This window comes from Mobula birostris, chromosome 23, assembly GCF_030028105.1.
Source record: "Mobula birostris isolate sMobBir1 chromosome 23, sMobBir1.hap1, whole genome shotgun sequence".
NCBI classification, from domain to species: Eukaryota; Metazoa; Chordata; class Chondrichthyes; order Myliobatiformes; family Myliobatidae; genus Mobula; species Mobula birostris.
In genome coordinates, this window is record NC_092392.1 from 24,711,270 (window position 1) to 24,723,672 (window position 12,403).

The window sequence follows — 12,403 nt, forward strand, 5'->3', positions numbered from 1 at the left end:
ATTTTCTGTTTTAATTTTACTAAGATCAAGAAGGTTTTATGTCAATATGTCACAGTTACAAACACAAGAGAGTCTGCAGATGCTGGAAATCCGGAGTAACGCACAGAGGAACTCCGCAGGTCAGGCAGCATCTATTGAGAGGAATAAACAGTTAATGGTTTGGGCTGAGACCATGCATCATGTCAGAGTCACTCTAGGTTGCAGAGCAAAACCAACAGGTCCACCCCTACAGACACAGAAGTGGCCAGTATGAGTAATTCAATGTGTTTCTACCAATTTTGTCAGAAAGATAGTGATCACTTTCTAATCCTTTTTGACAGCCATTGTAAATGAATTGAAGTTTGACATGTGAGATCATGCCTGAAAGTCCCATTCAGGGGCTGATATTATTTCCTGCAACCCTTGATGTTCCTGAAGAGTCAGATTATGTGCTGTATTTCAGACCATGTTTGTTTGGCCCCTTTGTGAGGTACAACAGCATTAAATGTTCATTAATTGCCCTCACCCATCTTTCCTCCAAATGAGCAACCCACATGTCTCCTTCCTTTAAGTGTGTGTTCTTCCTTAAAAACCAGTTTCAGGTGATCGGAGGTAAGTCATCAATCAACTATTAGCTAACAGCTTGCCCCAGTACTGTACAATGCTGGCGTGAAGATAAACGAGATCATGATTGCTAGAATCTAGAGCAGAAAAAGTGGAACACTGAAAGAACTTAGTGGGTCAAGCAGATACTGTGAAAAAAAGTACAAATTCAGTGTCTCGACCAAAACAGTGACCTACATCTTTTGCCTCCACAGACGCTGCTGGACACACTGGGTTCTTATCTTTTGTTGTGGTAGAATACCATTATCAATGCAGAATTCAATGCCTCCCAGGCTACGAACACTGGAGATTGTTGTTGCCCAGCTTGGAGGAGACATTTGCGAGGTCGTATTTGAACGAATTCCTGAGTCTCATCATAGTGCCTCATTAGCCAAAAAAAAGACAAGGGGAGCAAGTCAGGCAAAACGAGTAAATGAGTTCGGGAAAGCCAATGACCAAGTACAGCAGACAGAGATGGAATACTTGTGAGAAAGTGCAAGTATGAGGTCGGAAGTCAACAGGCTATGACATCATGTATTTTTTGGATCAAGAAATAACTAAAATGTCACGATTAACACATAGTTTAGACAGACACTATGCCATAACTGTTCCCACCCTCCACACCAATGAGTATATTTAGAAGGAGGGGGCCACAGGAAAGCAACATACAACATCAAGGACCTCCAACATCCAGGCCATATACTTTTTCCACTATTACCATCAGGTAAGAGGTACAGGAGCCTTAGGTTCCACACCACTAGGTCCAGAAACAGTTATCGCTGTACAGCCCTCAGGCTCCTTTACCAGTGTGGATAACTACTCACGTCAACTTTGAACTGATCCTGCAACTTACAGACTCACTTTCAAGGACACTACGCCGCAGGTTCTCGGTAATATTTATTTTTTTTATTTTTGCTTGCATAATTTGTCTTCTTTTGCACAATGATTGTTTGCCAGTTTTTGTTTATGTATAGTTTTCATAAATCCTATCATATTTATTTATTGTCCTGTAAATGCCTGAAAGAAAATGAATCTCAGGGTAGTATATGGTGACTTATACATACTTCAGATTATGAGAACACTCAGTCCTCTTTTATTGTCATTTAGAAATGCATACATGCATTAAGAAATGATACAATGTTTCTCCGGAGTGATAGCACAGAAAACAAGAGAGACCAAAGACTAACACTGACAGAACCACATAATTATAACATATAGTTACAGCAGTGCAAAACAATACCATAATTTGATGATGAACAGATCATAGGCACAGTAAAAAAAAAAGTCTCAAGGTCCCGAGTCGATCGACTCCCGAGTCCCCGATAGCAGGCGGCAAAAAGGAGAAACTCCCTGCCATAAACCTCCAGGCACCGTCAACTTGCCGATACCTTGAAAGCACCGGACCACAGCCGACACTGAGTCCGTCCGTCAGAAAAACCCCGAGCTTCCGACCAACCCCTCTGATACAGCCTCTGGAGTACCTTCGACCTCTCCCCGGCCGCTGAAACACGCAAAGCTGAGGATTTTGAGGCCTTCGGCTCCAGAGATTCCGGTTACCACACAGTAGCAGTGGCAGCAAAGCAGGCATTTCAGAAATTTTCCGGATGTTCCTCTGTGTTCTCACGTCTATCTCCATCAAATCAGGATTGTGCACAGCCTCCTACTTGACAGATAACAGATATCAATCACTGAAGTGGCCGCGCGCGCTGTTGTCACGCCGCCATCTTCTGTCCTCCTCCTCCTCCTTATTATTACTTAGATAATAAATTGACTTTGACTTTGACTTTGAATGTCTAATGGCCATTGAAATACTTTTCTGAAGGTTCAGAGTGGTATATTTCTGTATACACAGGTAAATGAGTCATGTGTGACATTGTCATGTGTGTGGTGTAAGCTCACGCATACGAGATATTGCCAGTTTTCAATAAAGTGCAGACTCTTGTTCTGAAGTTCCCGTTGTCTCTTACACATTATTACAGATAGGACAGACCACCTCAACGTAGACAGCACAGAAGCATAGTGGTTAGCTTAATACTTTATGGCACAGGCTGTAATGTCGGGGTTCAATTCCCGCCACTGTCTGCAGGGAGTTTGCACGTCCTCCCCATGACAGTGTGGGGTTTCCTTTGGGTGCTCCAGTTCTCTCCACATTCCAAAGACACATGGGTTAGGGTTCGTAAGTTGTGGGCATGTTATGTTGGTGCCAGAAGCATAGGGCTACTTGCATTCTGCTCCCAGCACATCCTCGGACTGTGTTGGTCATTGATGCCAACAACACATTTCACTGTATGCTTTGATGTCTTCTTCTTAAGCCCATCACCCTTCTGGAGCATAGGCTGCCAACAGCAGCTCGCCGGAATCATCTGTCCTGTGCTGAAGGTTAATCGGCCCTGTGGCATCTGCTTTCACTACACAAATTCATGCATCTTCTAGGCATAAGTCCTTCCTCTCCCAGGGATGAGATCTTTGGAGCTTCTGTTGGTGTTTCTGTAGCTCTGGATTTTAATGGGACGAGGTTGCTAGCCCCATGCCCAACCCTTCTCCTGTCATAGCCAGGCTTGGGCCCAACCGTGGTGGAGTTTGTGATGTACCTGTGACAAATAAAGTTAATCTTTACCTTCTTAAACAAGATCAACTCACATAGCATCTCCCAATGTGCAACAGTGACAGAGGATACATGCCTTGCTGTCTCTGGAGTCTGTCCTACAGCCTATGTGACAGGTGCAGCTTGCTTTCTTACTGGGCATAGGCATGCGAGTGAACACCACAGATTTGCAGTTTGCAGCTGAAAAGCGCACACCTGGGACTTGTCCAAGGCTGACATGGTTGACAACCAAGACCGACTCAGCCATTGTCAGGTCAGGCTGCAACACCGAGACATAATCTGTCATCCACTTTTGTCTGACAGCCCTTTGCTGGATGTCAGCTGTGGTTCAGCTAGTGGAAGCCTCTCCTCTGAGTTGGAGGGTTGTAGATTCAAGTCCCATTTCAGAGCCTGAGCCCAAACTTCAAATATTCAGCACTCAAATGTGCTGCTGTTCAGAGGAGAAAGACACTGTCACTAGTACAGATGTCCAAATCATCTCTTTTTACAGGCTGTGGCTCCTCTGTCTTTCAGTCCAAATGAAAGGTCTCGACCAGAAACATCAATGGTCTATTTCCCCCCACACATACAGGAGATTCTGCAGATGGAAAAGAAAGATTAGCTTTATTTTCACCATGTAGGTACATCAAAACATACAGTGAAATGCATCATTTGTGTCAACAACTAACATAGTCCAAGGATGTGCTGGGGACAGCCTGCAAATGTCACCATGCCTCCAGCGCCAACATAGTATGCCCACAACTTCCTAACCCATACCTCTTTGGTAAGAGGGAGCTTGGTCACCTGGAGGAAACTCATGTGGTCACGGGGAGAAGGTACAAACTCCTTACAGAATCAAGGCCAGGCCACAGCTGAGTAACTGAATTTGATTCTTCTGTCTCTCCTGGGGCTGTTCCACGGGGAACTGGAAGGAAATGGATGGCAAAATCATGTATTTATGTATGTGTGATCCATGAAAAATTAAATATTAGATTTATTTGTCACTTGTACATCGAAATATAGAAACATACAGTGAAATCCACCATTTGCGTCAACAATCAACACAGGCTAAGGATGTGCTGTGGGCAGTACACAAGTGTTGTCGTGCCTCCAGTGCCAGCTTAGCATGCCCATAATTTACCAACCTGTACATCATTGGAATGTGGGAGCAAACTGGAGCACTTTGTGGGAAACCATGCAGTCACAGGGACAACATACAAACTCCTTACAGACAACGGTGGGAATTGAGCCCCGATCATTAGAGTTGTAGAGCATTATGCTAACAGCTGTGCTACCATGCTGCCATGAGTCTGTGTGCATGCGCTAAAGTCTGAGCAAAAAGCCTGGTCTCCTGTTATCTTGGACCTCATAACAGTGGACAAAGTGTACAAGTACCGCTCCATGTTAAAAGAAGTAGTGTAAAAGCACTTACATCCCTCAGACCTGGAGTGGAAGCAAGTCATCCTCTCTCCTGAAGAAGAGTAGAAATGCATCCGAGTGTCTGGACAATAAAATAATAATCTCTTGTTCACTACAAATCCCGAGAGGAAAATCATTCAGGCTTCGGAGAAAAAAAAGAAAATTCTTTCTGCTTGTATTTGTTTATTAGTTATGAAGAAAATTCCAAGGTGGGGCAAATTGATGCAAAGATCAAAGTTCAGAGTATGTCTATGTCACCATATACCACCTTGAGATTCACTTTCCTGCAGGCATTCATACTAGAACGAAGAAATACAATAGAATCACTCGCAAACAAAGACTGAGAAATAACCAATGTGCAAAAGAAGACGAACTGTGTAAATACAACAACAAAAAAACGAATAATAATAATGAATAGTGTATAAATAATACTGAGAACATGACTTGTAGAGCCCTTGGAAGTGAGTCCATAGTTTGAGTTCAGTGGTCAGTTCAGTGTTGTGTTGAGTGAAGATGTCTATGCTGGTTCGGAAGCCTGATGGGTGAAGGGGAATAGCTGTTCCTGAACACGAACCTTGCAATGGTTTTCTCCATATTGTCCTGGCCAATGTTTATCTTGAAAACAACAACATTAAAACAGTTAACACAATAGGAAGAAGGGTCCTGAAGATGTGTCTTGGCCCAAAATAACAACTGTTTGTTCATTTCCATGGATGCTGCCTGACCTGCTGAGTTCCTCCGGCATTTTGGTGTATGTTGTATTGGATTTACAGCATCTGCAGAATTTCTTATGTTTATGAGTTAACACAATATGCTGAGTGTGGGAAATTCTTCCATCAGAGGGCTTTTAAGCTTTTGAATTCTGTTCCCCAGGGAGCTGTGGATGATGCCTTCAAATGTTCAAAGTGTAGATAAACAGATTTTTGCACTAAATGGAAACCCAAAGTAACGGAGATCAGAAAGAGAAATGGAAGCTAAGGCCAGGCTCAGATCTTATTCAATGCTGGAGAAGGGCCTCAGAAACTTAATACAGGACTGGAAAGGGGTGTGGGAAAGTACAGGCAATGGCCTGGGTCAAGCACAATTTGGTCCATTGATGGGATTGTTAACAGAAACAATAAGCAGATCACCTAAGAGTTAGCTGGGACAACAATCAGTTCAGGTTCATTTCTGAGGACTAGACCCGATGCAAGGGAGCATGCAATTAAAAATCAGGAATGCTTCCTTTTGAAGTTGCCACACCATCAGATAAATTACTCCACTTTATAACCCAATCACCTGTGCTACCTGGTCAATGATGAAATGGCGTAGCAGACTCGGTGGGCCAATGGCCTAATTCTATGCCTATGTCCTATGGTTTTATAACATTTTCTGGCTTGGAATCTAGCCCCAAGAGGAAATGAAGAGTCTGGAATGCTTTTTCAATTACTTTGTCCCTCAGGGGGAGAATAGGGAAGTTCAGAGGTGGGATGGGGTGCTGAGGGAATCAGTCTGTTCTGAGCATGGTTGAAGGGTTGAAGACGTTTTTATCAGTTATTAATATTGCAAGCTTAGATTACATGGGGGGGGGAACTGAGGGAAGAGTAATCATAGGGTGTGGGGAAACAAAAAGGCAGTGATTTGCTCAGTCTTATCTGCAGTGAAACTCTTTTCCGTCTGGGTAGCCTCCGACCTCATGGTATGAACATCCACTTCTCTAACCTCTGGTAATTACTCTGCTTCTCTCTCTTCTTTTTCCATTCCCTATTCTGGTTCCCCTCTCACCCCTTCTCCTCTTCCACCTATCACCTCCCAGCCTCTCACTTCACACCACTACCCCACCTACCCACCTTGCCCCCTCACCTTGTCTCACCTATCACCTGGCAGGTTATGCTCCTACCCCTCTCTCCACCTTCTAATTCTGGCCTCTTCCCTGATGAAGGGTCTCAGCCTGAAACATCGGCTATTTATTTCCCTCCATAGATGCCGCCTGACTTTCTGAGTACCTTCAGCATTTTGTTCTTTCTTTCTTTTTAAATCTTTTTATTAATTTTCAAAATTATAAACTCAATAACAAATTTGGTACAAAGAAATTGGAATAATGTTAATCAGCATATATAAAACGAATTTTAAGTAACATAGATATAAAGACTTCCAAACTCATAATGAAATTAGTCATTAAAAAAGAAATAAAAAGAAAAAAAATATATAAACAAAAAAAAACCCAAAAAAAAGCAAAACAGGGCTAGACCAATAGCTTGTATCAGACGCGTTCAGTAATGTCGTTAACTCCGCTCCTCTAATCATATAAGTTTTAAAAAAAGATTCAGAAAGGTCAGATTACATCATATGAAAATGTTGCATAAAAGGTTTCCAAGTTTCTTCAAATTTAACCGAAGGGTCAAAAATATCACTTCAAATTTTTTCTAAATTTAAACTTAATATAGTTTGAGAAAACCATTGGAATGTAGTTGGGAGAATTAGTTTCCTTCCAGTTCAACAGAATAGATCTTCTCGCCGTTAAAGTAACAAATGCTATCATCCGACAGGCTGAAGAAGACAAAGGTCTAGCATTTTGTGTGTGTTGCAGTGAAATTCAGGCTCTTTTGAATGTGAGAGGCATCATGTTTTGACACATGCCTCCTCACAGCCTTGAGTACTGGGACCTCTCCCTGACCAGTGAGGATTTGCTACAGAGCTACATGTGGTGTGAGTGGTCAGCTTGCCGTGAAACAGCAGCCTCACACCACGCCTTTCAGCAAGAGAAACTTTCATGAAGAGTTTGAAAGCTGTGGTTACCATTGAGGATTTTCACTGTACAGTATATGACAGTGATAAATAAACAAAACACAGGATAGCACACACTTGAGTTCATGTTGAAGTTTATTGCCATCTGACTGTACTTATACAACCAAACAAAACAACGTTCCTCCAGACCACGGTGCACCCACACAACACATAAAACATAATATTACCACAAAAAGTTAATAAATGTAATTCAAAATGCATGGGAAGTCTGTAGCACAGGTAAACAGTAAACAGTATAGTGAACAATGAAGAGCTCACTGTCCTAGTGATGAGACCTCAGTGGTGGCAGGGTATTCATTAGTCTCACAGCCTGGAGCCATTCAGTTTTTGCAGCCATCCTGGATTCTCCTAATAGGAAAGGATTTTGAGGAGAAAAATTTAGACAGAGAGTAAGTGCATGTGTGTGTGTTTTTTATATGTATGGGGGCTTGTGCATATGTGTGTGTGTGTGTCTGTATCTGTGTATGGGGGGTGCATATATGCATTAGAGGTGTATATTTGTGTGTGCTTGTGTGTGTGTGTGTGTATATCTGTATGTGTGGGGGATGGGGATGTGTATGTGTGTCTGTGCATGTATATTTGTGTGTGTAGGGGATATATGTGTGTGTATCTGTATGTGTGTGGCGGGGTGTAGTATATGTGTAGGTGTGTCTGTGCATGTATGCTTTTGTGTGTGTAAGAGATATCTGTGAGTGTGTGTCTGTGCGTGACTATATCAATATGTGAGGGTGCCAGTGTATATGTGTGCGTCTGTATCTGTGTGTGAGGGAGGAGTACCTATTTGCATGTACCTGTGTGTGGGTGTGTGTGTATATTTGTATCCGTGTTTGTGTGGGGTATATGTGCATGCGTGTGTGTCGGTGTGCATGTATGTTTGTGTGTGTGTGTGTGTGTGTGTGTGTGTGTGTGCGCGCGCGGGTTGTATGTAAGACTGAGGAGAGTATTGGAAGTTAGTACATATTCTTGTCCTGCAACCGCTCGCTGACAGAATCTGCAAGGTCTTCAGACACAGTTTGACCTTTGCGATCTCCCAAAAACAAGCAAATGAGGTGCAGCATTAATAAGCAAAGAACTGCCAAGCTTCAATGAGCAGAAATCGCATGTGAGCAGACTTGCGTTTGACCTCTGGTTGTACATGACGAGGTTGAGTGAGTGGGTGGGGGGGTGGTTGGTGAGGGGTGGGAGTCCAAAAGAAGTAGCGTGGCGGGGGTGGGGAAGTATAGAGGAGATGGTGGAATGAAAAAGCAATAAAGTAGCTGGATTGATGAAGGGGCGGAGGGAATGCTGTGACAAGTGCTTATCAGACACGAGAATAGGACGAACCTTGCTGCAAAAGGCTTGGGGCTCTAAGCAGCTGCAGAGACCCTGCCTCTCCCTCTCTCTGTTTTTTTTGTTCCTCAGCCTGTCTTGTTTACAATGGTCTCCGTGATCTCCGAGCTGCACTCACTCGAGAGCTGGAAAGTTCTGAGGTAGGCTCAGTCGGTGCTCTGGCACCCGACGCTTATTGTTAGAGAATGATTCTCTGGCGCCGCGCGTTAGAACTAGTTCCGCTGTCTCAATGCGAACGCCGCACAGTTGAAGTCTCTCCCGTTCTGCCTTCCCTCCTCTCCTCACCGCCAACCCCTTTGGCGAAGTGACTTGCTTTTGTGATTGTAAATGACATCCCCCGCAGGCCAGGGGAATGGCTGGTGTTTCAGGAAAGCTCCGGGGGGGGGGGCTTTTTATACAATAGAAATGCTCCGTGTTGGGATTCTGATTTTAAACCACAGGGAAAGTTTCTTTGGAATGATGAAGAGAACACCAAGCGGAGACGGGTGCCTATCCCCCTCAGCTCTCTGTGTCTGGCTCTGTGTAATAGGATTCAGCCACATTTTTTGTTGACTAAGCAATATGTGGGGTGGAGCGGAGGCGAGTTTAAGGAGAAGGGTCGGGAGGGGGCATTTAAGCCGTGCCACTCTTTCTCTCTGATGAATAAGGATATTCAGCAGTCGTTCCCCGCCCCCCCCCCACCCCTCACCAATCTCTCCTTGCACTGAATCTTTCTCTGGGATCTGCTGCTGTGTCCAGTCCTGAGCAGAATTTAACAAGGGGAGGTAAATGTAAATAGGATGGGTGGGGGGGGGGGTTGGATTTCAACAAAGAGCGAGCTTCTCCGTCTGAATTAAATTCATGGCTTGCTATTTTCCTTTTGTTGTTCGCCGAGCTGTAGTAATGCTTTGTGCCACAGTAGTGCTTTTTCTGCTGTCTAAAGTAGATAATTCATGAGGAGGTAGGTTTTAAAGGCTCCGCGTTTATATATATATATAAATATATGTCTGGAAGCAGCGGGAATACTTTGCAGACTGCTGCTGTGGAATCCGGGCTCTTGCCATTATAGTCAAGACTGAGATCCAAGCAGTCACTCTGGTCACATAGGAAAGGTTCCCCGTCGCCCGTGGCTTTATTTACTCACTTCCCCCATTTTCTTCACATCTCCTCACCATCCACTGCCAATTTACCCTCTTTGTTCCCCCACGCTCGCTGTTTCTGCACTTACCCCATGGATACCTCTACCCAGGCAACATTGGCTTATGCTGATCCTGACCAAGTTCCTCTTTGCCTCTGTCACACAAGTCTCAAAGCAGCGATAATCCTTAAATACTCCATAAGATAAACGACCTTTACACTATTGTCAGTAGTGCTTTTGGGGAATGTTTACTAGGACACAGGGAGAGCTATATAAAAGACACACAAGATTCTGCAGATGCTGGGACTCCTGAATGACACACACACAGAGAATGCTGGAGGAACTCAGTAAGTAAGGCAGCATCTGAGGAGGGGAATAAACAGTCAGTGTTTAAGGCCAAGACCCTTCATCAGGACCTGAGGGTGCAGAGATTTGTCAGAATGCTGCCTGTACTAAGAGGCATGTCTTATGAAGATAGGTTAAGCGAGCTAGGGCTTTTTCATTTTGGCGTGAAGGAGGTTGAGACTTGATAGAGCTGTACATGATGATAAAAGGCACAGTTTCAGTGGATAGCCAGAGACATTTTCCCGGGGGGGGGGGAATGGCTAAATCAAGGTGGTATAATTTTAAGGTGATTGGAAGAAAGTAGAAAGGGGATGTCAGAGGTAAGTTACATGCCAAAAGTTGTGGTAGAGGCAGATACATTCTGGACATTTAATAAACTCTTAGATAAGCACATGAATGATAGAAAATGGAGGGCTATGTAGGAGGGAAGGGTTAGATTGATCTTGGAGTAGGTTAAAAGGTCAGCACAATAATGGGGGCAAAGGGCCTGTTCTATGCTGCTTGACCTGTTGAGTTCCTCCATCATTTGTGTGAGTTGCTGGAGGGTAGTTGACAATAGGCGGAAGAAGTGCAGAGATATTATCTGTGAAACTTTGGCCAATGTATCAGTTAACATAGATGGAAAAATTGAAAGTGGATGATAGAAAAATGAAGGTCTATGAAGGGTTAGATTGATCTTAGAGTAGGTTAAAAATATCGGCACAACATTGTGGACGAAAGGGCCTGTACTGTTCTAGGTTCAATGTTAACATTGCCTGGAACCAGATAGGCTGATCATTCCTACCCTGCTCCTTGTGGGAGCTTGCTGAGCACAAAATGTTTACATCACCACAGTGACTGGATTTTATAGCAGTGCAGCTGATAGAGCTGCTACCTCACAGCTGCAGCGACTCCGGGTTCAGTCCTGGTCTCCAGCACTGTTTGTGTAGAGTTTGCATGTTCTCCCTATGGGTCTCCTCCGAGTAGCCTGGTTTCTTCCATCATTCCAAAAATATGTGAGTCGGTGGGTTACTTGGCCTCTATAAGTTACTCTTAGTGTGCAGCTGATCGGAATTTCGGGGTGGTCAATGAGAACGTGGAGAAATAAAATCGAATTCGTGTGGGATTGTGGTCAATGGATTCCTGATGGGTAGCACAAACTTGTTGGGCTGAAGGGCCTTTTTCACTGCTGTATGATGCGGTATATAGTGGTTAGCACTGATCTTTAAAGCGCCAAAGATCAGGATTCAATTCCTGCCATGATCTGCAAGTTCATATGTTCTCCCTATGACCATGTGGGTTTCCTTTGGGTGCTCCAGTTTCTTTCCATATGCCAAAGATATATGGTTAGAATTAGTAAGTTGTGGGCATGCTAGGTTGGACCTAGAAGTGTGCCAACAACTGTGGGCTGCACCAGAACAATCTTCACTGATTTGATTTGATGCAAATGATGCATTTCCCTGTGCATTTTGGTATTTCAATGTACATGTGACAAAGATAATCTAATCTTAATGTATGATATATTGAAACTGTTATGTTTCTGAGTGGGTTTGGCAGGGTAATGCTTTGAGCCAATTTACATCGGTGGTGCGCAAGTGGAACAGGTCAAAAGCTTTAAGTTCCTCGGGGTCAATATCACAAATGACCCGACTTGGTCCAACCAAGCAGAGCTCACTGCCAAGAAGGCCCACCAGTGCCTTTACTTCCTGAGAAAACTAAAGAAATTTGGCCTGTCCCCTAAAACCCTCACTAATTTTTATAGATGCACCGTAGAAAGCATTCTTCTAGGGTGCATCACAACCTGGTATGGAAGTTGGCCTGTCCAAGACCAAAAGAAGCTGCAGAAGATCGTGAACATGGCGCAACACATCACGCAAACCAATCTTCCATCCGTGGACTCACTTTACACCGCACGCTGTCGGAGCAGTGCTGCCAGGATAATCGAGGACACGACCCACCCAGCCAACAGACTTCTTGTCCCTCTTCCCGCCGGGAGAAGGTTCAGGAGATTGAAGACTCGTACGGCAAGATTTGGGAACAGCTTCTTCCCAACTGTGATTAGACTGCTGAACGGATTCTGACCTGGATCTGGGCCGTACTCTCCAAACATCTGGACCTGCCTCTCGGTTTTTTTTGCACTACCTTACTTCCCATTTTTCTATTTTGTATTTATGATTTATAATTTAAATTTTTAATATTTACTAATTTTAACTATTTTTAATATTTGTAATCCAGGGAGTGTGAAGCACAGAATCAAATAT

General features: G+C 43.8%; 1 protein-coding gene across 2 annotated transcripts in view; it reads left to right on the forward strand.

Moving 5' to 3' along the window:
- The window catches only part of celf2 (cugbp, Elav-like family member 2), an 809,970-nt gene that overhangs the window by 101,673 nt on the left and 695,894 nt on the right, over positions 1-12,403 (forward strand). Inside the window, exon 1 of one of the 2 annotated variants that reach the window (XM_072241413.1) lies at positions 8,719-8,841. The exons of the other annotated variant lie outside the window; for it this stretch is intronic. Within the exon in view, the coding sequence (XP_072097514.1) occupies positions 8,789-8,841 (53 nt within the window). The 5' untranslated portion in view covers positions 8,719-8,788. Of the gene's footprint in view, positions 1-8,718; positions 8,842-12,403 lie in introns of those variants that run through there. 2 annotated transcript variants of the gene reach the window in all.